A 23,746-nucleotide genomic window follows, 5' to 3' on the forward strand; every position below is an offset into this window, starting at 1 on the left:
GCGGGGTAGCCTCACACTATCCTACCCCATCCCATTTGATCTCCTATCAAATCTTCCCCACCAGGTTCCGAAGCAGATTTAAAACGTTCTCAGAAATGCTTAGCTCGCAACGCAATGGCAGATTTCAACCCCTATGTAAGCAACATGCCAGACGTCCCCCCCACCCCCTGACATTCAATGACAAATGTTAATCCACCCCCCACCCCACCCCACAGTGCACCCAGCTGAATTAGAGAGCCCCCTCCCTCGAAAGGCAACCGAACCTGAATTAGAGAGCCACCCTAATGCAATGCAATGCAATGCAATGCAATGCAATATCATGCAATGCCGGGCCTCGTTGCTCCCCCTCCCCAAAGGCAGCGCAAGGCCAAAAGGAGGCTTCCCCGCCCCTGCCTCCTGCGAGCCCCCCCCCCCCCGCCCCGGTACTGACCCGAAAGAGGCGTCGGGAGGCTGCGCGGCGCACAACGGTCCAGCCGACGGCGCAGACCAGACAAAGCAGCGGCTCGCTCCAGGCCAGCCGGGCGTTCTCGGCCCACGTCCGGCGGGACAGCTCCCAGCCGCAGTCGGTGCAGCCCCGCAGCGCCCCGGCCAGGCTCCGGTAGCAGCGCCGCCCCAGCTCCTCGTAGCCCGGCATGGGCTCCGGCGCCGCCATCCCGCCCCCCGGCCGGCCGCTCGCTCACGGCTCTCCGAGGCGAGCGCTGCTGCAGCCGCCCATCAGCGCGCGCCGGTCCCGCGCCAGCTGTTTTGCCGCTGGAAGCAGGTGGGCCCCCCTCCGCGCAGGCGCGCTCCGGCGGCGCGGCGGCAACCAGGCTTGCCGGCCGCCAGGGGGCGCGCCGGAGCGCGAGAGGCTTGCTGCGGAGTAAGAGGCGCGTGGGAAAAGCCGCCTTCGAGGCGCAGGGCGCGCTTGTACGCAAAGAGGCGCCGCCGAGGCCCTGGCGCATGTCTGGCTGAGGCCCTGGGGACAGACAGGCAAGCCATTCCTGGGTGGGTGGTTTCCTTTCCCTCCCAGAGATAACGTGGTGCAGGGTTGTGCTCTTGAGCAGGTTGCAGAACCCCAGCCTACCAGTGGTGGCCAACCTATGGCACTCCAGATGTCCACGGACTGCAATTCCCATCAGCCCCTGCCAGCATGGCCGATTGGTGGATGGGACTTGCAGTCCATGGGCATCTGGAGTGCCATAGGTGTTCATAGTGCCATGAACATCTGGAGTGCCACCCCTGGCCTAGCCTACCTCACAGGGCAGTCACACAAATAAACTGGAGGAGACGAAACCAACCTAAGCCGCTTGGGAGTCCCTACTAGGGAGAAGGAGGGAGACACAAATGAGTTCACTGAACCAATGCTGAAAAAGAGCAAGTCTTTGAGTTCAAGAGCTTAATCTAGAGCAGTGATGGTGAACCTTTTCGAGACGGAGTGCCCAAACTGCAACCCAAAACCCACTTATTTATTGCAAAGTGCCAACACAGCAATTTAACCTGAATACTGAGGTTTTAGTTTAGGAAAAACAGTTGGCTCTGAGATGCGCGTTACTCAGGAGTAAGCTTGGTGAAGCAACCGTGTAACACTTCGAATGGGTGAATCACAATCCTAGGAGGGTTTACTCAGAAGCAAGTCCCATTGCCAGCAACCGAGCTTACTCCCAGGTAAAGGATCGTGCCCAGGCCAGCCTAGATGTGTGTGTGGGGGGTATGATTTTCCGCCCCCCCCATGATGAACTCTGGGCACACGTGCCCACAGAGAGGGCTCTGAGTGCCACCTCTGGCACCCGTGCCATAGGTTCGCCACCACTGATCTAGAGTCAGTTGTAGAAGGAAGCACATCTGTTAATCTTAAAGGGCCATTGCTTTTAAGGCCATGTAGGCCTGGAGCTGGCCATTGATTTGCCGTCAGTCCCACCAAGGAGGACTCCCAGACTTCAGTTCCAGGCTAGTCCCATCTGAACAGACCTTGGAAGCTAAGCATGGTCAGCCATGGTTAGCACTTGGATGGGAGGCCTGCAAAGAAGTCCGGGGTTGCTATGCCGAGAGAAAACAATGGCAAACCACCACTGAACATTTCTTGTCCTGGCCCAGGCTAGTCTGATCTCATCACAGCTGAGAAGCTAAGCCCAGTTGGACCTGGTTAGTACTTGGACGGGAGGCCACCAATGAAGTCCCGGGTTGCTAGGCAGGAGTAGGTGATGGCAAACCGCCTCTGAACGTCTCTTGACTGGAAATCCCCCCCCCCCCCCAGAAGTTCCTACGACTGAGCTGCACTTTGCACCAGCAAGCGTGAAGTGGACAGCAGACTTACAGCTTACACAGAAATAAGCATCACGTGGCCAGTGTCAAGAAACCACCCCGGTCTGGGAACGAGGCTACAGAGGACCATGGTCTGAACTGCTCAAGAAGTCTGAACTTCCAAGGAAGAAGAGTTGGATTTATATCCCCCCTTTCTCTCCTGCAAGGAGACTCAAAGGGGCTTACAATCTCCTTGCCCTTCCCCCCTCACAACAAACACCCTGTGAGGTAGGTGAGGCTGAGAGAGCTCCGAAGAACTGTGACTAGCCCAAGGTCACCCAGCTGGCGTGCGTGGGAGTGCACAGGCTAATCTGAATTCCCCAGATAAGCCTCCACAGCTCAAGCGGCAGAGCGGGGAATCAAACCCGGTTCCTCCAGATTAGAGTGCACCTGCTCTTAACCACCATGCCACTGCTGCTCCCAAACTCAAGGGCCACCTCAGGGAAAGGAGAGTCCTTGGTGTAAACAGCTCAGTCACTCCTGGGCCATTTGTTCATCCTCAGCTGAACCTACCAGGAGAGAGCAAAAGTCGCCTTGGTGTAGCGGCACTAGGAACAGGAAGACCCAGATTCAAATCCCCTCTCTGCCACGGCAGCTTGCTTGGGTGACCTTGGGCCAGTCACGCACTTTCAGCCTAGCCTACCTCTCTGGATTGTTGTGAAGATGAAAATGAGTTTTGGATTTATATCCCATCTTTCTCTCCTGCAAGGAGACTCAAGGTGGTCTTACAAACTCATTTCCCCTCCTTTCCCCACAACAGACCCTTTGTGAGGCAGGTGGGGCTGAGAGAGTTCCGAAGAACTGTGACTAGCCCGAGGTCACCCAGCAGGAATGCAGCAGTGCGGAAACACATCCGGTTCACCCGATATGCCTCCGCCACTCAGGTGGAGCAGTGGGGAATCAAACCCGGTTCTCCAGATTAGAATCCACCTGCTCTGAACCACTACACCACAGCAGAAGCAAACAATGCAAGTTGTTCTGGATCTCCACTCAGGAGATGGGCTGAGATCACCTGAGCTCCTTTGGAAAACGGCAACAACATCAGAGCCCCAAGTGAAGCAAATACCAGCCTTGTGCGTTTCTCTTGGGCATCACTTGCTTAGCCTCTTCAGCCCTTTACAAATTAATACGTTACTTTGCACGTTTCATTCCCCTTTTTGCCTACGAAGATCTCCCACACTTTATATCCTACTTTTTATATCCCCTAGAACAGGGATCGGGAACCTTTTCCCCTCAAAGAGCCATTTGGCTCACCCTCCCCCCCCCGCCCACTTGGCTCCGCCCCCGCTCACCCCCCCCCCCGCCTGCAGGGCAGGCGTAGATGGGACCGGCGGCTCGGCCTGGCCGTCCGCCGGGCGAGTGAAGCGCCCGCCCTGCTCCTTGCAGGGCGGGCAAAGAGGGTCCCGGCGGCTCGGCTCATGGAGCCGCAGAACAGCGGCGGAAGAGCCGCATGCGGCTCGCGAGCCGCGGGTTCCCGACCCCTGCCCTAGAAGACTGGAAACCTTGCTTAGCATACATAAGAACATAAGAACTAGCCTGCTGGATCAGACCAGAGTCCATCTAGTCCAGCACTCTGCTACTCGCAGTGGCCCACCAGGTGCCTTTGGGAGCTCACCTGCAGGGTGTGAAAGCAATGGCCTTAAGAACATCAGAAGGAGCCTGCTGGATCAGATCAGAGTCCATCTAGTCCAGCACTCTGCGACTCGCAGTGGCCCACCAGGTGCCTTTGGGAGCTCACCTGCAGGATGTGAGAGCAATGGCCTTCTGCTGCTGCTGCTCCTGAGCACCTGGTCTGCTAAGGCATTTGCAATCTCAGATCAAGGAGGATCAAGATTGGTAGCCATAAATCGACCTCTCCTTCATAAATCTGTCCAAGCCCTTTTTAAAGCTATCCAGGTTAGTGGCCCTCACCACCTCCTGTGGCAGCATATTCCAAACACCAATCACACGTCGTGTGAAGAAGTGTTTCCTTTTATTAGTCCTAATTCTTCCCCCCAGCATTTTCAATGAATGCCCCCTGGTTCTTGTATTGAATACAAGACAAGAGATTCCCAGGACACAGAACGCTACACCTGTTACGCTGCCCACCGGGACTGTAATATAAGGCGGGAAAGGGGGCGTGCCTCCCCTTCAGCTGGTCCCCTGTGTCCTCCAGAAACAGTCCCCCCCCCCAGCGGATTTAAAGGGAGGGGGATAAGGAAAAAGAATAACCAATGGTTTTGCTCGCATGCTCCACCTCACTCCCATTGTTTGGCTCTTTAAAAGTCCATTCATCGGGGGCCGGGAGGCACCAAGACGCACAAACCCCCTTTTCAGGTCTCTCGCTGGTCAGCGGACAAAGGGGGCTTTCATGGCCAAGGCGGACCTGCCAGGAACTCTGGGAACAGACCCCCCCCCCATCACCTCCAAACAAGCCAAGCCACACTTAACAATGAGGCCATTCAGAAAGTGTTGCGAGAGAGGTGGATACAAGAGCATTACGGCGGGGGCGGCTTTAAGACTCCCCCCCCCCACCGCACAGTCGTACATCCCTCCCCCAACCTGGACTCCAGCCAATCTGATCGTTCCAGCCAAATTCCCACGGTTACCCCTCCTGACAATGTCAGATCCCAGATCCGTTGTACGGAGAGCGGGGAGAACTGCGTTCTGAGTAGAAGGCCTCCCAAAGATCCATGGAGCTCACTCATGCCCCGCTCCACGGCTTTGGTTTGCGTTCAAAACAAGCTATCGGGTGGTGTGTGAAGAAAGAAAGCAAATTCAGCCCACCCCCACCCCCCAAGCATTTCCACGTGACCGATCTGCTCTCTTACATGCTTCTGCTGCACATCACGTTCTTCTCACAAACTGAAAAAAATTGGGAACATCAGTTTTTATACACCTACTTAAATACCCTGTTTCCCCGAATATAAGACATCCCCCAAAAACAAGACGTGGTAGAGGTTTTGCTGAAGTGCGAAATATAAGGCATCCTCCGACAGTAAGACGTAGCAAAGTTTTTGTTTGGAAGCTTGCCCGTCGAACAGTACACCAGAAAAATAAGACATCCCCTGAAAATAAGACATAGCGCATCTTTGGGAGCAAAAATTAATATAAGACACTGTCTTATTATCGGGGAAACAGGGTACATTTATATAGGCTGTTGCCATCAAGTCACAGCTAACCTGTGGCACCCCCTAGTGGGGGTTTTAAGAGAAGAGACTGTTCAGAGGTGGTTTGCCATTGCCTGCCTCCCCTGGTAGTCGTCCCCCACCCAAGTGCTTGCCAGGATCGAGGCGGAGTGTGTGCGAGTAGCCCAAGGCCACCCAGCAAGTTTCCACGACAAAGTGGGTATTGGAGCCTGAGTTTCCCAGACCCCGGTCTGACACGCTCAGGCACTTCAGATGTTCCTGGACCACAATTCCCATCAGCCTCTGCTGGCATGGCCAATTAGACATCTGAAGCACCAGAGTTTTGGACACCTCTGCGTTAACCACTACACAGTGCCGGCTCTCACATCCATATACAAACCGACCTGCTCCTGTGAGCTTCGTTCATTTCTGTGACCTCTTGAAATGCCAGGAGAAACACCCAGCTTGTATTTATGTGGCAGATTCAGAAAACTCTATTAACAGTGATGGCGAACCTTTTCGAGACCGAGTTGTCCATATTGCAACCCAAAACCCACTTATTTATCGCAAAGTGCCGACACGGCAATTAAACCTGAATATTGAGGTTTTAGTTTAGAAAAAACAGTTGGCTCCAAGGCGTGTGTTACTCGGGAGTAAGCTTGGTGGTAGTTGGTGGTTTTGCTTTGAAGCAACCGTGCAACTCTTCCAACAGGTGAGTCACGACCCTAGGAGGGTTTACTCAGAAGCAAGCTCTATTGCCAGCAACCGAGCTTACTCCCAGGTAAAGGATCACGCTTTAGCTCTTTGCATGAAAATCAGGAGGGTTTAACAGCGCTTAACAGGGTTACCTACACTGCTTCCCCAAAACTAGGTCTTAGGATGAATGCTAATAATCGAGCCCAGCAGCCCAGGCCAGCCTAGATGTATGTTGGGGGGGGGGGGAGGTTACTCTGCGAGTGTCCACAGAGAGGGCTCTGAGTGCCACCTCTGGCACCCGTGCCATAGGTTCGCCACCACTGCTCTATAATAAACCATTACGTTTCGTTCTAGGACAGTGATGGGGAACCTTTTGCATAGGTGTCAAACTCGCTGCCCTCCAGATGTTATGGACTACAGTTCCCATCATCCCCTGCCAGCGCTGGCAGGGGATGATGGGAACTGTAGTCCATAACATCTGGAGGGCAGCGAGTTTGACACCTGTGTTTTAGAGACTGAGGGCCGGGGCGGAGCGAGGGGAAACTGCACCTGGGGCACATATGCGCCCTGTGCCCCTGCTACACCCCCGCCCTGCCCTGGAATGTCCCGAAACACCCCCACCTCCCCCCCGGAGCACCTTCGCCACACCCCTGCAGGGTCGCACACCCCTCGCACACCCCAGTGTGTCGCACACCTCTCGCCCCCTTGGCGCTATGCTACTGCCGAGTGCCCAAACTGGGGAGACAGCTTGCGTGCCCACAAAGTGGGCTCTGAGTGCCACGTCTGGCACACGTGCCACAGGTTCGCCACCACTGTTCTAGGACATCTCTTCCTTTAACAGTTTCCAGGATCCTTTGAGGAGAGGGAATCACTTGAATGAACGAAGTTGCCTTGGGCTGAACTGGAACACCGGCCCACCAAGGTCAATACTGCCCGCTCCTGTCGACCACTCGATAGGTCTCAGTCTTTGCCATCACTGACTATCTGACCCTTTAACGGGAGAGGCGGGGGATTGAACCTGCATGCCAAGCAAATGCTCCTACCACTGAACTGTGGGGCCCCTCCCCACTTAAGAGCCAACATGATGTAGTAAAGAGCAGGTGCACTCTAATCTGGAGAACCGGGCAGTGGTGGGATCCAAAAATTTTAGTAACAGGTTCCCATGGTGGTGGGATTCAAACTGTGGCGTAGCGCCAATGGGGCTGGGCGGGGCACGACGGGGGCGGGCACGATGGGGGCGGGGCATTCCGGGGGCGGAGCATTGTGGCAAGGACGCAGCCGCTGCGCCGGTCCTTGGGCGGGAAACGAATGCACGCAGGCGCAGGCTGCCACGCACACCGGTGCACCTCCTGCTCGACTGCTTCAAGTTCTGCGTGCTACTGCTGAGAGGAGGGGCGTAACTAAGGCAAAAACCATGTGGCAAAATCACTCATTAGTAACCCCCTCTCGGCACACACAAATAATTAGTAACCTACTCTTGGGAACCTGTGAGAACCTGCTGGATCCCACCTTTGGAACTGGGTTTGCTTCCCCGCTCTGCCGCTTGAGCTGTGGAGGCTTATCTGGTTTAGCTTGTGCACTCCAACACATGCCAGCTGGGTGACCTTGGGCTAGTCACAGTTCTTCAGAGCTCTCTCAGCCCCACCCACCTCACAGGGTGTTTGTGGTTGGGGGGGAAGGGAAAGGAGTTTGTAAGCCCCTTTGAGTCACCTTACAGGAGAAAAAGGGGGGATATCAATCCAACTCTTCTTCTTCTTCTTAAAAAGCTTCTCCCCAGGTACCAGTTCAAGAACACCCTTGTTGTGGTCTCTAATACACCTGAGCACCAAAAACCTTCGTGTGTTTGCAGCGGTACTGGGGAGGGGGGAATCTGTCACACGAACCGAAAAATAAAACCAAGAGCAACCCCAGCATCTACTACAATCGCACAGTGCGAGAGTCAGAAAAACTACTTTATTTTTTTGCTCCGGATGAAACCGGACTGCCACTAACTTGGGGCAAAGAAGAGGCCGAGTTCAACAGCAGAGACCATGCAAGTGCCCGGCCCCGGGGCTTAATCGGGACTCCCATCTCAGTACAAGGCACCTTCGTGAGCAGAACAGCCACAGAGGTCAATTCAAGGGAAGATTTATTGGAAATGTTGAAGAGACGTCGTTTGGATGCCTTCGTCCTGTGCTGCACCGTAGCAGAGCAGGAACTCAGTGGCCGGCGACGTCGGAGCTGGCTGCGGGGATACAGTCCTGGTTTGCCAGCCCCCCTCCCGACCCCAACGGTTTAAATCCCACTTTGCAGATCGTAGTCTGTTTTTCTCTTGTCCCACGAGCCTCACGCGCCTGGGGTGTACTGCAAAGCCAGGCGGTCAAAATCATTCTCCTGCAAACCAAACACAGACAAGAGTAACAGATCGGGGTGTTTTTGCTGTTGCTGAGAAACTGAGGCACGCACATAGCTCAGCCTACTGCCCTGGTTGGGACCAGACCAACTGCTTCATATGCCATAAAATCATGAGTCCCCAAAAGGGTGTGTGTGTGTGTGCGCTTGCTGCTTCCCTGTATGAATTGCTGTTCTGGATTACAAGTACTTAGATGGAAATGACAAGAGAGGGCTCTTGTGAGCCGGAATAAGGACTCCTCGCTCTTAACTCTTTGGGTGGGTGAGTTTCTGCAGCTCCAATATTAATTCCAGCAAGGAGAAGGCCACAATGGGGAGAAACGAGCAGAAAGACAGTTACCTTGGCCTGGTACTCTTTGATGAAGGTGTGGTTCCTGTGGGCATCTTTCAGCTGCGACAGGTAACGGTTAGTAACCTGGAGGGGTCGGGGGAGAAACAACGGGGGGGAAAGGGAAGGCTGTTAGGGGAAAGAGCACAACAGCAGAAGAAAATAGTGGATTCCTGTTTTTTTCTTCACAGCAGCCCTGCGAGGAAGGTTAGGTTAAGTACATGACCAGGAAAGTGAACTCCCCGGCTGGGTGTCTTCCCAGCCCAAGTCTGCTGCTCTAGCCACTATACAACACTGCCCAAGCTCCTCAAGGGAGCCAGAAAATGATTTCAAGAGAAGGCTGCCCTGAGCCTAGCTCGTGCCAAGAAAGGGCAGGGTAGAAACCTAAGAAAATAAAAGGCCACTTTTTCCCTAAGTGAGATATATATATATAATCACCAGAAGCCAGAGGCAGAAGGTTTTTCAGGCTATTATACAGGTCACTTTGCCAGAGGTAGCCAGGCCACAGGCCACAAAAGCATCTGCCACGAGAAACATGCCCCCTGCAGGGGGCGCTGCGTTTCTACTGTTCTTTGCTAGCAGGTGCCCTTTAGGTTGTTCAGGTCTCGAAGAATAGGGACTGAGTTAAGCTCTCCCCTCTACAGAAACGGCAACGTTAGAGGTTTGGTGGGGGAAGCTCAGGGCCCCTGGTGTTACATGAGCTGACTTTAGGATCTGGTGGATTCCTGACTGTCTCCGGAAAGTCACGGGTGGATGTGATCGGAGTCTTTCTGCTCATGTACTGGCTGGGGACAGAGTGGGCCCCTTGGTGTGTGAACTCTGCTGGTAGAGAGGGAATCTTCACAGATCAAGGGGACTTAATCCTAAAGTTGGAAGAAACCCCCAAGGGCCATCAAGTCCAACCTCCTGCCATGCAGGAACACACAGCCAAAGCACTCCTGACAGATGGCCATCCAGCCTTTGTTTAAAAACCTCCAAAGAAGGAGACTCCACCATACTCCTAAGTCAGTGGTGGCGAACCTATGGCATGGGTGCCACAGGTGGCACTCAGAGCCCTCTCTGTGGGCACACACAAACAGAGTCGCCCCCCCCCCCCACACACACACACACATCTAGGCTGGCCTGGGCCACATTAAACCTAAGACGTAGTTTTGGGGAAGCAGTGTAGGTGACCCTGTTAAGCGCTGTTTAAACCTCACTGATTTTCATGCGAAGAACTAAAGCGTGATCCTTTACCAGGGAGTAAGCTCGGTTGCTGGCAATGGGGCTTGCTTCTGAGTAAACCCTCCTAGGGTCGTGATTCACCCATTGGAAGAGTTGCACGGTTGCTTCAAAGCAAAGCCACCGACTACCACCAAGCTTACTCCTGAGTAATGCACATCTCGGAGCCAACCGTTTTTTCTATACTAAAACCTCAGTGTTCAGGTTAAATTGCTGTGTTGGCACTTTGCAATAAATAAGTGGGTTTTGGGTTGCCATTTGGGCACTCGGTCTCGAAAAGGTTCGCCATCACTGTCCTAGGTAGTGCATTCCACTGTCCAACAGCCCTTACTGTCAGGAAGTGTTTTCCTGATGTTTAGGTGGAATCTCTTTTCCTTCCCCTTGAACCCATTACTCCTGGTCCTAGTTTCTGGACTTGGCTGGGGGGGGGGGGGGGGAGAAAAACAGAAAAGACACAGATAAAACAAACTAGGGCCTTTGTTCCTTTCCACCTCTCCTGAAAGGGAAACACGGCTCACCTCTGGGGGCTTCCCCAGGTGCTGTGAGAGGACAACGAAGTTGATCAAAGTCTCCGGGTGGCTGCTGTCCTGCACAGGAAAAAAAAAAGGGGGGGGGGGGATGTGGTCAGTCCTAAACAGAGGAGTCAGCAAGGAACCTGCCTTTAAAGAGAGCGCAACCTGGGAAACGAGGCAAGCATCTGAATAACTTCTACGCCAGCAGGCTTCAGAGATGAAAACGGACACCACACCATTAGGTTGCTTGACATTTTCCCGTGTTGCAAAGGATTGTGGGTCCCGTTCCAGACCGGGATAGCAAGAAGGACAAAGGCTGGAGGGACTGTAGAGGAACCCATCTTTCCATGAAATGCTTCTGAAGGCGTCAGCCATAGATGCGGGCGAAACGTCAGGAGCAAAAACTACCCTGTTTCCCTGAATATAAGACATCCCCTGAAAATAAGACGTAGTAGAGGTTTCGCTAAAGTGTGAAATATAAGGCATCCCCCGAAAGTAAGACGTAACAAAGTTTTTGTTTGGAAGCATGCCCGACGAACAGAACACAAAAAAATAAGACATCCCCTGAAAATAAGACATGGTGCATCTTTGGGAGCAAAAATTAATATAAGACACTGTCTTATTTTCGGGGAAACACGGTACCAGACCACAGCCATGCAGTCTGGAAAACCCACAACAGCCAGTTCAAAGACACCTTTATCAGACGTACCACCTTGCTCTATATTTTCCCTCCACTTCCTGTTCGGGGACCTATAAAGCTTCAGGCACGGCCAGAGGTGCAACTCTTAGCCTGGGCCTTCAGAGGAGCGGCTGTACAAGATCAAAACACCCAAGACACCGCCTGCTGTTGCTTATTGGTCTGTGCACAGTCCCTCTTCCGGGCTGTACTTAAATGCACGCACACAAAACGTGCCTGTCGCTGCACAGAATGGGGCCATATTCTCGTCGCTGATGCCCGATCAGCTTCTCAAAGGACACGGGGCCTTCCAGAATACGGCTTGAAAACCAGGACTTTTGGTCCAAGTTCTCACAAACAGCAGGCATGCTGATATGCTTGCCTATAGGGTAGTCTGTGTCAGATTGCAAGAAGGCAAAAGGGATGTGTAACTGAAGCCTCTTCCACGCAAACACACTGGCAGAAGTAGCCAAGATACTGCTACCCCTTTCTTGCGCAGTCTACAAAGTAATCAAGAGTTCACCCGCTTTTCAACCATCAGAGAAGTCTGTAATTCCCTTGCTGTAATGCTGGACAGGGGCTGATGGGAATTGTAGTCCATGAACATCTGAAGCGCCAGAGTTGGACACCCCTGACTTAAGCAGATACAGAACTATTAGATTAACTGCTTTTTAATAGAGGTTAAGCGATTGAGATTGGCCTTCTTATCTCGTTGCATCAGACGTAACTCACGGGCACCTTGCGATTGCCTTATTGGCACTTAGGTTGTCTATTTCATATTTAGTTATGAACCAATCAGTTAGATATGACATCATGACCGTAATAGATTTAAAGAAAGATAAGATGGAGATTTTCCTATAAACATGCACTCTTGTGACAAACAAATCATTCTCTGGATGGGAGCCTCGGAAGAATACAGAATGAAATAAATTGGGCTTTTGGAGCATCCCTGAAAGCGGCGAGATAAAAGATGAAACCTAATTTGCTTTTAAAACTATTACTTGCTGTAATACGACTAAACAACAGTAGCCACTTGGACCATTTTAGCCTTTCTCCTCACAGTAATTGCCGGGTTAACTTTTCCATGCCTGTATTTTTTTTCTGTCTTGCTCAAAAAAAAAAAAAAATCTCTTTTCTCAATAAAAGAATAAAAGTTTCTACAGGTGTTCCATTTGGCTTGCAGGTTAACAGTTCAGAGAACTCTACCCCTTCCTCTTTTGCATTATTTATTTATTTATATTTATTTATTGTTTAGGCTTTTATACCGCCCCATCCCCAAGGGCTCTGGGCAGTGTATAACATAAAATATAAGTAAAATAGATTACTAAAATATTTAAAACAGCGGTAACAGTAACACTAATAATGATAATAATAGAGGCGTCCGGCCAACCCCATCTTTTCTTTAAAATTCTCCCCAGGAGAAAGGGGGGGGGGAGGGCGGCGAGCCACATTGGATGGTGGCCTAGATAAAAAGGCCGGCTGGGGGGCACCATTTCAGCGGCTGGTCCCTCCAAAGGCCCGGCGGAACAACTCCGTTTTACAGGCCCTGCGGAATTTGTTAAGGTCCCGCAGGGCCCGAACAACCGGAGGAAGGGTGTTCCACCAGGCCGGGGCCAGAGCCGTAAAGGCAAGAGACTGTTAATCTGCCTTTAATAGATAAATCCCGGAGAACTCTGCTGCTGAAGAACTGTTTTGCACAGGCAAAATTGTTTAGTGCGGTTCTTCTAATAGGACGTGGGAGGGAATCTCTAGTTACACCATCGTCTGTGGTCAGAGAAAGGAGGTCGGGGTCTTGCCTTCTCCCTGACAGGCTGGCTTTCTAGACGGAGGGAGTATTTGAACACATGAACTCAGAAGAGAGGCACAGCTTAGCCACGTCATCGATCACTGGCTGGAACCAGCATGCTCAGCCATCCACTTGGGCACAGCCCAGGGAACAAAAAGTCTTCTATCGCCTTTCATGGGTGGTGGTCTGCGGGGGAATTGTCGTCCCTGGCCAAACCTGCCTTGTCGAGGGCCTCCTGAAGCACGCCTTCTGCATCTTCCCACTTGCCCTGGGCCATGTAACAAGCCGCCTGGCCGTTCAGCAGCAGGAGGGTGGGGGACCATTTGTCGGCCATCTCCTGGAAGATGTAATAGGAGTCCTGCAGCTTCTCGCCACCCTGTGGAAAACAGGAACCAGGAAATCAGAAACCATGGCTGAGCCAGTTATGCCTTCCAAAGCAGCCCCACCTTGGAACACCCCACATGGCAAATGCAAGACCTGGAGTACCAGAGGCACAGGATGGGGAGGAGGAGGAGGAGGAGGAAGAAGAAGGGGGGGGAGGAGGGGGGAAGAAGGAGGGGAAGAAGAGGAGTTTGGATTTATATCCCCCCTTTCTCTCCTGCAGGAGACTCAATGGGGCTTACAATCTCCTTGCCCTTCCGCCCTCACAACAAACACCCTGTGAGGGAGGTGGGGCTAAGAGAGCTCCAAGAAGCTGTGACAAGCCCAAGGTCATCCAGCTGGCGTGTGTGGGAGTGTACAGGCTAATCTGAATTCCCCAGATAAGCCTCCACAGCTCAGGCGGCAGAGCTGGGAATCAAACCCGGTTCCTCCAGATCAGATACACAAGCTCTTAACCTCCTACGCCACTGCTGACAAGGAATGGTTCCGAAAGAGTGGATTGGACAACCATTTTCTTCTCCCGCAGTGAGATTAGAACTCGGAGGTCTTTCGGCAACACTAACAGGCAGCTGTCCCAACTTAATGAGCACAAGGAATTGAGTGAACACAAAGCTGAGCAAGGGGAGCTGTCTTGAGAAAAGGAGGACGGAGCTGTCAGAAGTTATTACCTGCTATATTTGGAGAGCACCAAACGCATGCCTTTGTGCACCAGGGTGAGAGCCCACAGGCCAACTAATGCTGGGAATACCAGGGCCGGAGACCCACTTGAAGCCTGAGTTAAAGCCAAGAGCTTAAGGTAACTCCATGATTCTCCCTCTGAGTCACAATTATCTGGCGAGCATCTTTTCAGCTCAGAGAGGCAGCTCTTCACAGACTATGCCCAACTTGCCCCCGCGGTCCAAGGGATTGTGGAAGACGGCACCTACCACTGCCAAGTTCACCCACGCAGTCGCGAGCTGGGTCAGAGTCGCATCCTCGTCTTGCTCCTGCATCTTCTTCAGCTCCTTCCTGATGGGGGAATGGCAGAGAATGCGCTTCGGGTTGGGATGAAACACGCAAGCCGCTTAAGAGACGGACTGCGGAAGAGGAGGATCGCTGCACACAGGCACACTCACTCACTCACACACTACTGGACAACCAAAGTGACACAAAATGCAGTTTAAGAACATAAGAACAAGCCAGCTGGATCAGACCAGAGTCCATCTAGTCCAGCTCTCTGCTACTCACTGTGGCCCACCAGGTGCCTTTGGGAGCTCACATGCAGGAGGTGAAAGCAATGGCCTTCTGCGGCTGTTGCTCCCGAGCACCTGGACTGTTAAGGCATTTGCAGTCTCAGATCAAAGAGGATCAAGATTGGTAGCCATAAATCGACTTCTCCTCCATAAATCTGTCCAAGCCTCTTTTAAAGCTATCCAGGTTAGTGGCCATCACCACCTCCTGTGGCAGCATATTCCAAACACCAATCACACGCTGCGTGAAGAAGTGTTTCCTTTTATTAGTCCTAATTCTTACCCCCAGCATTTTCAATGAATGCCCCCTGGTTCTAGTATTGTGAGAAAGAGAGAAAATTTCTCTCTGTCAACATTTTCTACCCCATGCATAATTTTATAGACTTCAATCATATCCCCCCTCATACGTCTCCTCTCCAAACGGAAGAGTCCCAAACGCTGCAGCCTCTCCTCATAAGGAAGGTGCTCCAGTCCCTCAATCATCCTCGTTGCCCTTCTCTGCACTTTTTCTATCTCTTCAATATCCTTTTTGAGATGTGGCAACCGGAACTGAACACTGGTTTGTTTGTTCTCAACCTCTCCTCTCCACCCCAAGGTCCAGGCTAGCCTGATCTTGTCAGATCTAAGCAGTGTTAGCCCTGATTACAACAGGAGTCCACCAAGAACGTCCAGGGGTGCTATGTGGAGGAAGGCAGTCTCCGGTCGTGAGCCCCCTCCGTGGTTGCCTAAGTTAGCCATTGCTTGACGGCACTTTACGCACACCCAGTGGCCGCTCCAAACTCTGCCCCTAAATACCCGTATATACTCATGTATAAGTCGACCCGCATATAAGTCGAGGCACCTGATTTTACCACAAAAAAAACTGGGAAAACTTATGGACTCGAGTATAAGTCGAGGGTGGGAAATGCAGCAGCTACTGGTAAATTTCAAAAATAAAAATAGATGCCAATAAAACAAGTTTTTGAATATTTATTTCAAAGAAAAACAGTATGGTATCAACAATAGCTTTAAAAGTTCTGAGTGGAATAGATAACTCTCACAGACAGTATCTCTTCAGAGTTTCATAGGGAAGATGCTCAACAAGACCCCCCTTTTAAAAAGTCCCTACGGGTTCTCCTTCAACAAGGATAGCCTATCATGACACAGTGAAGATGCTTGCGGGGTGGTGGCAGCCGCTGCCCCAAAGCAAGTCTTTTTTGCAGGTCTGCAAGCTCAGCCGTTCACTCGCGTATAAGTCGAGGGGGGCTTTTTCATGAGTATATACGGTAAGTTCTACAGTAAGGTCCTTATATTGAACGAGATGGAAACCTTCCAGCTCTACTCCTCCCCACAAAGCTTCCAGCATGCTGAAATGCCCTGTGGCTCTTAGGAAGCCTCGCACGGATTGCTTGGGAGAAAAATACACAACGTCAGACAAACAGTCTGGTAGTGAAAGAGTTTTGTTCACCACTACTGATCCTACCACGTGACACAGCAGCTACACAAAGTATCCGCTGGTGCATGCAGCGGTCCCACAGGTTACAGCCCTGACAGGATCCCTTTAGGATCTGAGGAGGTATCCTGCAATTTGCATGAGCACTGGACAAATCAAGGAGGGCAGGTGTGACTGAACTCACACATCCATGGCAGAAGGATTTCAGGTAGAGGATTTCTTTCTTTCTTTCTTTCTTTCTTTCTTTCTTTCTTTCTTTCTTTCTTTCTTTCTTTCTTTCTTTCTTTCTTTCTTTCTTTCATTCATTCATTCATTCATTGAATTTATATCCCGCCCGATCCCCAAAGGGCTCTGGGCAGGTTACAACAAGCTTAGGAGGGGACACACCAGCGATCTCTGCAGAAAGTAGCCCCGGGCCAGAGGAGCACTTACCGGGCCAGGTCGAGTCTGTCCAGCTTCAGCAGGATCTGGATGGTCATGGCCATGCTGGAGGGACGAGAGCAAAGGCAGAGTTATCAGGGGCTCTTTCTGGACATCCTCCCCCATCTACCTCCCTTTTGGGTTATGAAGTCAGCCTGCTCTTTTCCAGGCTCAGTTCCTTCAGTCAGGCACGACAAAATCCTGAAAAGGGACCATCCAGCCTGCCCCCAAAATCCACTTGCTTTTCGGGCAAAAACACATCAAGCCAGGATGAGAAAGGCTTGCCAAGAGGGGTTCCTAAGGAACAGCCCCTCTGTCTTGATGTTCTCCCTGGAGACTTGTTGAAGCATCTTCCGGAACTGGCACCAATGTTTTCGAGAAGGTCCAGGGACTGACTGAAATAAATAGCGCCTCCCCAGAAGCGCTTGGGATGGGCTGCAAATCCCATTAAACCTCCATCTGTCGGTCTATCTATCGGCTAAGTGAGAGGTGAGTGTCAAGTTAGGGTTGGTGTAGGTCTGGCTTCAGAGCTCTACTCAGCTGTGAAACCATGGGTTTCGCAGCTGAGTAGAGATCTGAAGCCAGACCTACCCCAATCCTAGCCTGACACTACCCTCATGCTAAGCCAAAAGCAGAATTTCATCGTGTGGCTTGCAGCCCAAACAGCTGAATCATTTCTAAACACCTAAGAGGAACACAAACTGTTCCTAGAAGCAAACAAAAGGAGAAGCGGATTGAACATAAGACTCTTAGTCTTATACTGCAGTGATTCTCTAACTATAAACATTCAAAACATAAGCGAAGACAGTTCTCATATACACTATGAACAAAATAAATGCTGCTTCAATAAACTTGAATCTAAGTTCAGATATTGTGTAGCTTACAAATACACAAATCACTCCTAAGATCACTGAGCTAGTCAGCCCCCTTGACAGTACTTCCAGGTGGTATCTGAAAAATATCTGAAAAATATGGTATCTGAAAAATGAAATCATAGCACTACAGCTAGAGAATCACTGCAATATACAACTGAGAGTCTATTTCAAACTACTGAATTTTTTGTTTGGTTATAGGGACACTTTGTGTTCCTCTTATATATCTACTAGCAGGATACCCGTGCTTCGCTACGCATACTTCATCATATCCTCTCTATGAATTTCGGGTGACATTCAGCATACTTCTTTACAGCCTGTTTGTGAACTTTGGGGTGACATGCAGCATATTTCCTCACAGCCTGTCTGTGGACTGACGGGTTGGTTTTTGCATATTTTGCAGCAGCTTCCTGTAGTTGTCTTTTTCTAATGCAATGTGTAAATCTCTTTCTGCGTTTAATTCCTCTTCTCCTTTTAGCGGTTTCAGCAGAAGGAACAGGTTCGTATGCGTTGAGGAGGGCGGTGTTAGAATGCAGTTGGCGCACCATTGGATCAATCGTGCTTGTTGTTTGGTGGGCATTAGCAGAACTTGTCGATGCGACAAATGGAGTTAGAGCTTCAAAGTGCCCTTCATTAAAATGTCCTGTGAAATGAAGCTATATATATATAGATGCAAAATACCACTCACTCACTCACTGACTGATCAAAAGAACTCAAAAACCATCAAAAATATAATGTTGAAGGACATGAAACTCGTGGTGTTTAACTGTCACCCTTAGAATGTTCGTGCAGATGGCCAGAGTTGAACAGTAAATATCTAACAAATCGAGTGGAAGTGAATATTTTGGAAAATCCTTTCTTAGCAAGCACCTGAAGCACACAACGAACCGGTGTGCCAAATTTCAACTTTGTAGTTTTGGTGGTTTTTGAGTTTTTTTGATGAGTCAGTCAGTCAGTCAATTGGTATTTCACGTTTATATATATATATAGATAGGCAATTCAGCTGTTTGGGCTGCGAGCCACATAGAGAAATTGTGCTTCCAGCTTATTCTGAGTTAAATTGTTTGTGGATTTGGTGGATTCACTCTCTTCGCACTGTCTTGCTCTGGGAAGCACAGACAGAAATGGCTCACCATTCCAAGCTGTCTCCCTGGTGCAGGGCCCTGAGCGCCGCATCGGGGTTTTGGTCGTGGAAATAGACAGACGCCGCCATCAGCAGGAATGTTGTGTTGGAGACATCCATGCTCTTGGCCATCTTCTTGTCCAGCTCAGCCACGATCGTGTCCCTTTGGAGGAAACAAGGAGTCCAAGTGGTGACAAATTGATGGATGCAAGGCCATTCCCAGGGTTTAAAAGTGAGCCTAAGGCCGTGATGGCGAACTAACCCCCAGGTATCGAAATTATGGTGCATGCAGACAAGCAGCAAGATCTACTAGCATAGTCTCTGGCTTGGAAGGAGGAAGAGATCTGGGCATAAATTCCCATTAGGTCAGTGACGGCGAACCTTTTTGAGACCGAGTGCCCAAATTGCAACCCAAACCCCACTTATTTATCGCAAAGTGCCAACCTGGCAATTTAACCTGAATGCTGAGGTTTTAGTTTAGAAAAAAACGGTTGGTTCCCTCTTCCCCTGCCCCACCTGCTCGAACAGGGGGAAGCCTGCTCTAGTCTCCAACAAGTCCCGTGCACACTGCTCTGTGCCTCTCTAGCATCTCTGCCTCCTCTGCGACCCCCCTCACCGCAGTGCGTGCATGTCGTGCTTAGTAGCCCAGGCCAGCCTAGATGTGTGTGTGGTGTGTGTGATTTTCTGCACCCCACATGATGAACTCTGTGTGCACGTGCCCACAGAGAGGGCTCCGAGTGCCACCTCTGGCACCCGTGCCATAGGTTCGCCATCACTGGCCTAAGAGAATCCGCCAGTGCGAGGCTCACCTCTGGTTCTCACTGGAAAGGTATTCAGCAAACATTCGCACGGCTTGGAGCTCTGGATGTGAACTGGGCTTGATTTCATCTAGCACCACGCCATATTTTCTCTGTTCAAACAGTGAAAGAGAGAGGTAGGAAAAGGAAGTCCCCATTTCTACATATCATGAAACTAAAATAGCTGCTACAGAATCAGGAAAAAAAAGGAATTAAAGTTGGAAGTCAATGCAAAAAGAAAATTCAAGGAGAACGTGTTGAGGCTAAACATTAAGGAGTAACATCCCGTTTTTTCATATACATTAAGCCTCAACACATGTTAACCTTTTCATTTCTTGCACAGAACCAGAAAATACACAATTTTTCCCCCCTCGCAAGAGTTGTCTAGCAGCATTTTTCTGCAGAGCCACAAACGGTTCAAATCCTGCAGCGTTAAAGAAACTTCAACACGCAGCCCGCACCAGCTCAAGGAAAGTATCCCAAGCCCATTCTCACTGATGAAAAAAGATTTACCACTAAGCAGACGCGTAAAGGCCCGAAACAGGAAGATGTCCCTTTCCACTTCTTTTTCTGGGCTGGAAGGCTGAAGAGAAGAAAGCCAGTCACTTACACAGGTACATTGAGATGTTGCCATAAACAGTAAACAATAAGAATCACAATTTAAGCCAACGTTTGCATCAGACAGAAGTCACAAAGCCAGGTTTGCCTGCAAAAACTGGTATATCTGCTTCTTCTCTTTTTTCTACCTCTCAACAGAGAAGACAGCCTCTCTATCCTGCTGTCCCTATAGCCATGGGGAAGTTGAAGGAGATGCTCTCTTAATAAACCTTGGTTTAGGAATTCAAAATGTTATTTATTTAATTCATTCATTTGCACCCTTCCTTTCTCCCCAATGCAGCTTATATCACTTTCCTCTCCTCCATTGTATCCTAACAACCACCCTGTGAGCATAAGCATAAGCATTTTATTGTCATTGTGCATGCACAACGAAATTTACAGCAGCATTCCTCGATGCGCACAATTTCAGACTCATACCCCATCCTCACTTTCCCCTTCCTCCACCCATCCCTACGCAGCCCCAAACACATCAACACGAAGCCACGGAGTTCAGCATAGCCACAGCTCTAGAGTAGAAGCTGTCTCTAAGCCTCTTTGTCCTAGTTTTTATAGACCTGTATCGTCTGCCGGATGGTAACAGTTCAAAAAGAGAGTGTGCTGGATGAGACGGGTCTCTCAGAATATTTTGGGCTTTCTTTAGGCTTTGGGAATTATAGAGTTCTTCCAAGGAGGGGAGAGGGCAGCCGATAATCCTCTGTGCAGTAGTGATCACCCTTTGGAGCGCCTTCCTATCTGCCACTGTGCAACTGGAGAACCATACACAGATGCAGTAGGTTAAGACACTCTCTATAGCACAGCGGTAAAAGGACACCAGGAGTTTTCCATTCAGTTGTTGTTTCCTTAAAAGTCTCAGATAGTACAGTCTTTAGATAGTACAGAGGTACAGAGGGAAAATGTGATTGGCCCAAAGTCACAGTGTGCTTCCATGGTATGAGTGGGGATTTTGACAGATACTAGTCTGTCATTCTGAACTGCTATATCACACCAATGGCCAGTGGGAGGAGGGAGCAGCGGAGGCACAGGAAACTGGAGTAACTGGGGGTTTCACTGTCTCTGCATAAGGTCATGACCACACACTTTTATTTATTAGATTTCTTTATCACCCTTCCCTGGAGGCTCAGGGTGATTTACAACCTTCATTAAAGAAAGATGTCCACAATAAATACATTAAAGTCTCAATCTTAAAACTACTGCAGCAATCAGACCTTAGATGTCTAGTCTCTCCCTCCACCGCTAATTTTTGGTGTGACCCTTGCTGAAGGATTGGCGGACAGAAAGGCAAGGAAAAAGACAGGATGGGAAGGGGAGAAGGAAACCAAAAAGAGGGAGGGGGAAGAGGGGCCATGGAGATAACACCGTAGTTGCTGCAACCATCATTGGCACACCTGATATACTATCTAATCAGCACTGTCCCCTCCCGCCCTTGGGATCGGGCGCCATATAATATAATATTGTTGCTGCTGTGTTTTTATGGTTATAGATTTGTAAATTGTTTTAAATTAACTTAGTTATTATTGTGTAAAATGTAGTTTTTAGCCTGCTGTGTTTAATGTTATTATGTATTGTTGTTGCAGGCCTGCTGTACACCGCCCAGAGCCCTTTGGGGATGGGCAGTTTAAAAATCTAATATATAAATAAATAAAAACCTTTTAAAAAACATTATTAGAAAAAGCATACCCTGGCAAACCAGTCATACAGTCCATTTCTGTTCGGATGTATCTATTTATAGTCTACCTTTCTCACTGAGACTCCAGGTGGAACACACAACCTAAATCAATGCAACTGACTGATAAGATGATACATCTGAAAAGGAACTGTGAGAATATGAATGGAAGCTGTGCTCTGAGCAAAGCATAAGACCCAAACATGACATGTTATTACTAAGAGGAAACAGTATTTCCCAGAGCAATCTGTTATAATGCAGTCCTATTTACTTTATAGCGTAGAGCAGTGATGGCGAACCTATGGCACTGGTGCCAGAGGTGGCACTCGGAGCCCTCTCTGTGGGCATGTGGACACAGAGTAGTCATGTGGGGGGCGGAAAATCACCCCCCCACACACACACACATCTAGGCTGGCCTGGGCCACTGAGCACGACATGCGCGCACTGCAGTGAGCAGGGAGGACTCGGCTGGTGGGCCTGGTGCCTGTGCTTCAGGTGGCTGCTGCCCGAGGGGGTGGGGGCACAGAGGAGGCTGAGATGCTGGAGAGACACAGAGCGGTGCACGTGGGACTTGCTGGAGGTTAGAGCAGGCTGGCCCCTGCTCAAGCGGGTGGGGCGGAGGAAGAGGGAGCCAACCGTTTTTTTCTAAACTAAAACCTCAGCATTCAGTTTAAATTGCCAGGTTGGCACTTTGCGATAAATAAGTGGGGTTTGGGTTGCTATTTGGGCACTCGGTCTCAAAAAGGTTCACCATCACTGGCGTAGAGCATAGGTGTCAAACTCACAGCCCTCCAGATGTTATGGACTACAGTTCCCATCATCCCCTGCCAGCATAATGCAGGGGATGATGAATTATGCTGGCAGGTGATGATGGGAACTGTAGTCCATAGCATCTGGAGGGCTGCGAGTTTGACACCTATGGTGTAGAGGTTAAGAGCAGTGGGACTTTAATCTGGAGAAGCAAGTCTGATTCCCCACTCCTCCACCTGAAACCTGCTGGGTGACCTTGGGCCAGTCTCAATTCTCTCACCCACCAGGAGGCAGGTCAAGTGGTAAACTACTTCCAAAAGTCTCTTGACTTGATAAGCGTACAGAGCTGTCATAAGTTAGCTGTGACTGGACAGCACACACAAACACACTTCCTTTACAAAAACGATCTCTTGCTTTATGTAGGTTGTGGAAAGAGTGGGCAATTCTTGATCATGCCCACTTGAAGGGGACCACTTGCAGAAGGCCCTGCTCCTTGAGAAAATGGGTATGGGGGCACAAGTAGTCCCACAGATAGGAGGGACCAAGGCCCTGTATGGCTTTGCATAGCCAAGGCCTTACACTGCACTCAGTCATTGCTATGAATGCTGTCAAATTAAAAACAAACTTATATTTTCTTTTCTAAGGCAAACGTCGTCCCAATCCTCAGAAAGTTCTCCTGTCTACAGGAACAGAGAACAGGAAAGCAGAAGAACATACTAAGCAAAATGCCTTTGGGGGAGAGAAGGGAGATTCAGCCCACATCTCTGCCACAAATTCACCAGACAGCTTTAGACAAGCTGCCCTGTCCCTTTCCCTATGTGATGTGGAGACATTATGCAACCATACCTTGTTAAGGTATCAACAACACCGCACTTCCCCCCACAAGACTGCCCCAGATCCAGGATCAACAACTTTGCCATTAAGCTAATTCGCTCTCTCAGGGGGGTTTATGAAGAGCGGCCCACCTCGCAGGGTTGGCATGTAGCATCTCCAAAACCTCGCGAGGTCCCCTCGGACGCCTTTGAAACACTCTAATGTTATGTTTACGGTGATTGCCAAGCACACTTCTCCACCCACCATCGCCACAAAAGACAGGTCGCCCCGTGGGAGCCGGGGTGTATGTGACTGGCAGGCTGACATCCAACCGGTGCAGTCGCTCCCCGCGCAATCCCCCGGCAGGCCGCTCACCTTCACTCGCTGCGCCTCGTTGATGGCCGCCTGGAAGGCGCCGATGTAGAAATTGTTCCGGACGTCGAACAGCTCGTCGACTTCGCCCTGCCCGGCCACCGCCACCGCCGCCATCTCTACCGGGACACGTCGCCTCCTCCCGCGCAAGGCACGCCGGGAACACTCCGGCCAACCCGGCCGGCGCGAAATTGACCAATCAGAAGCGCACCGCTGGGCGCAATGCCTGCTGGGAGACGTAGTTTGTGAGGGACGCACCGCGGCAGATCGCCTCTCGGA

The 23,746-nt window shown here is 50.5% G+C and overlaps 2 protein-coding genes across 2 annotated transcripts in view; both read right to left on the reverse strand.

Moving 5' to 3' along the window:
* CERS1 (ceramide synthase 1) overlaps positions 1-763 on the reverse strand; it is a 45,988-nt gene extending 45,225 nt beyond the window's left edge. Inside the window, exon 1 of the mRNA XM_048497778.1 lies at positions 431-763. Within this exon, the coding sequence (XP_048353735.1) occupies positions 431-652 (222 nt within the window). The 5' untranslated portion in view covers positions 653-763. The remainder of the gene's footprint in view (positions 1-430) is intronic.
* A 7,431-nt stretch (positions 764-8,194) lies between these two features.
* COPE (COPI coat complex subunit epsilon) lies at positions 8,195-23,638 on the reverse strand. Its single transcript, XM_048498824.1, has 10 exons — positions 23,471-23,638; positions 19,780-19,834; positions 19,264-19,372; positions 18,465-18,617; positions 16,472-16,525; positions 14,305-14,386; positions 13,218-13,373; positions 10,542-10,610; positions 8,815-8,889; positions 8,195-8,456 (listed from the first exon to the last, which is right to left on the reverse strand). The coding sequence occupies exons 1-10, from the start codon at positions 23,582-23,584 to the stop codon at positions 8,409-8,411; spliced, it is 915 nt and encodes a 304-aa protein (XP_048354781.1). The 5' UTR covers positions 23,585-23,638; the 3' UTR covers positions 8,195-8,408.
* Positions 23,639-23,746: the final 108 nt, after the last annotated feature.

The sequence above is a fragment of the Sphaerodactylus townsendi genome, linkage group LG05 (assembly GCF_021028975.2).
Source record: "Sphaerodactylus townsendi isolate TG3544 linkage group LG05, MPM_Stown_v2.3, whole genome shotgun sequence".
NCBI classification, from domain to species: domain Eukaryota; kingdom Metazoa; phylum Chordata; class Lepidosauria; order Squamata; family Sphaerodactylidae; genus Sphaerodactylus; species Sphaerodactylus townsendi.

Excerpts from the sequence above, each read along its gene's own strand:
- COPE (XM_048498824.1), bottom strand. The coding sequence starts at position 23,584 with ATGGCGGCGGTGGCGGTGGCCGGGCAGGGCGAAGTCGACGAGCTGTTC. Across the intron at positions 19,373-19,779 it reads CTTCCTGTTTCGGGCCTTTA|TTGAACAGAGAAAATATGGC; the intron begins CGCGTCTGCTTA and ends CTCTTTCACTGT. Across the intron at positions 18,618-19,263 it reads CTTTCCAGTGAGAACCAGAG|GGACACGATCGTGGCTGAGC; the intron begins GTGAGCCTCGCA and ends TTTCCTCCAAAG.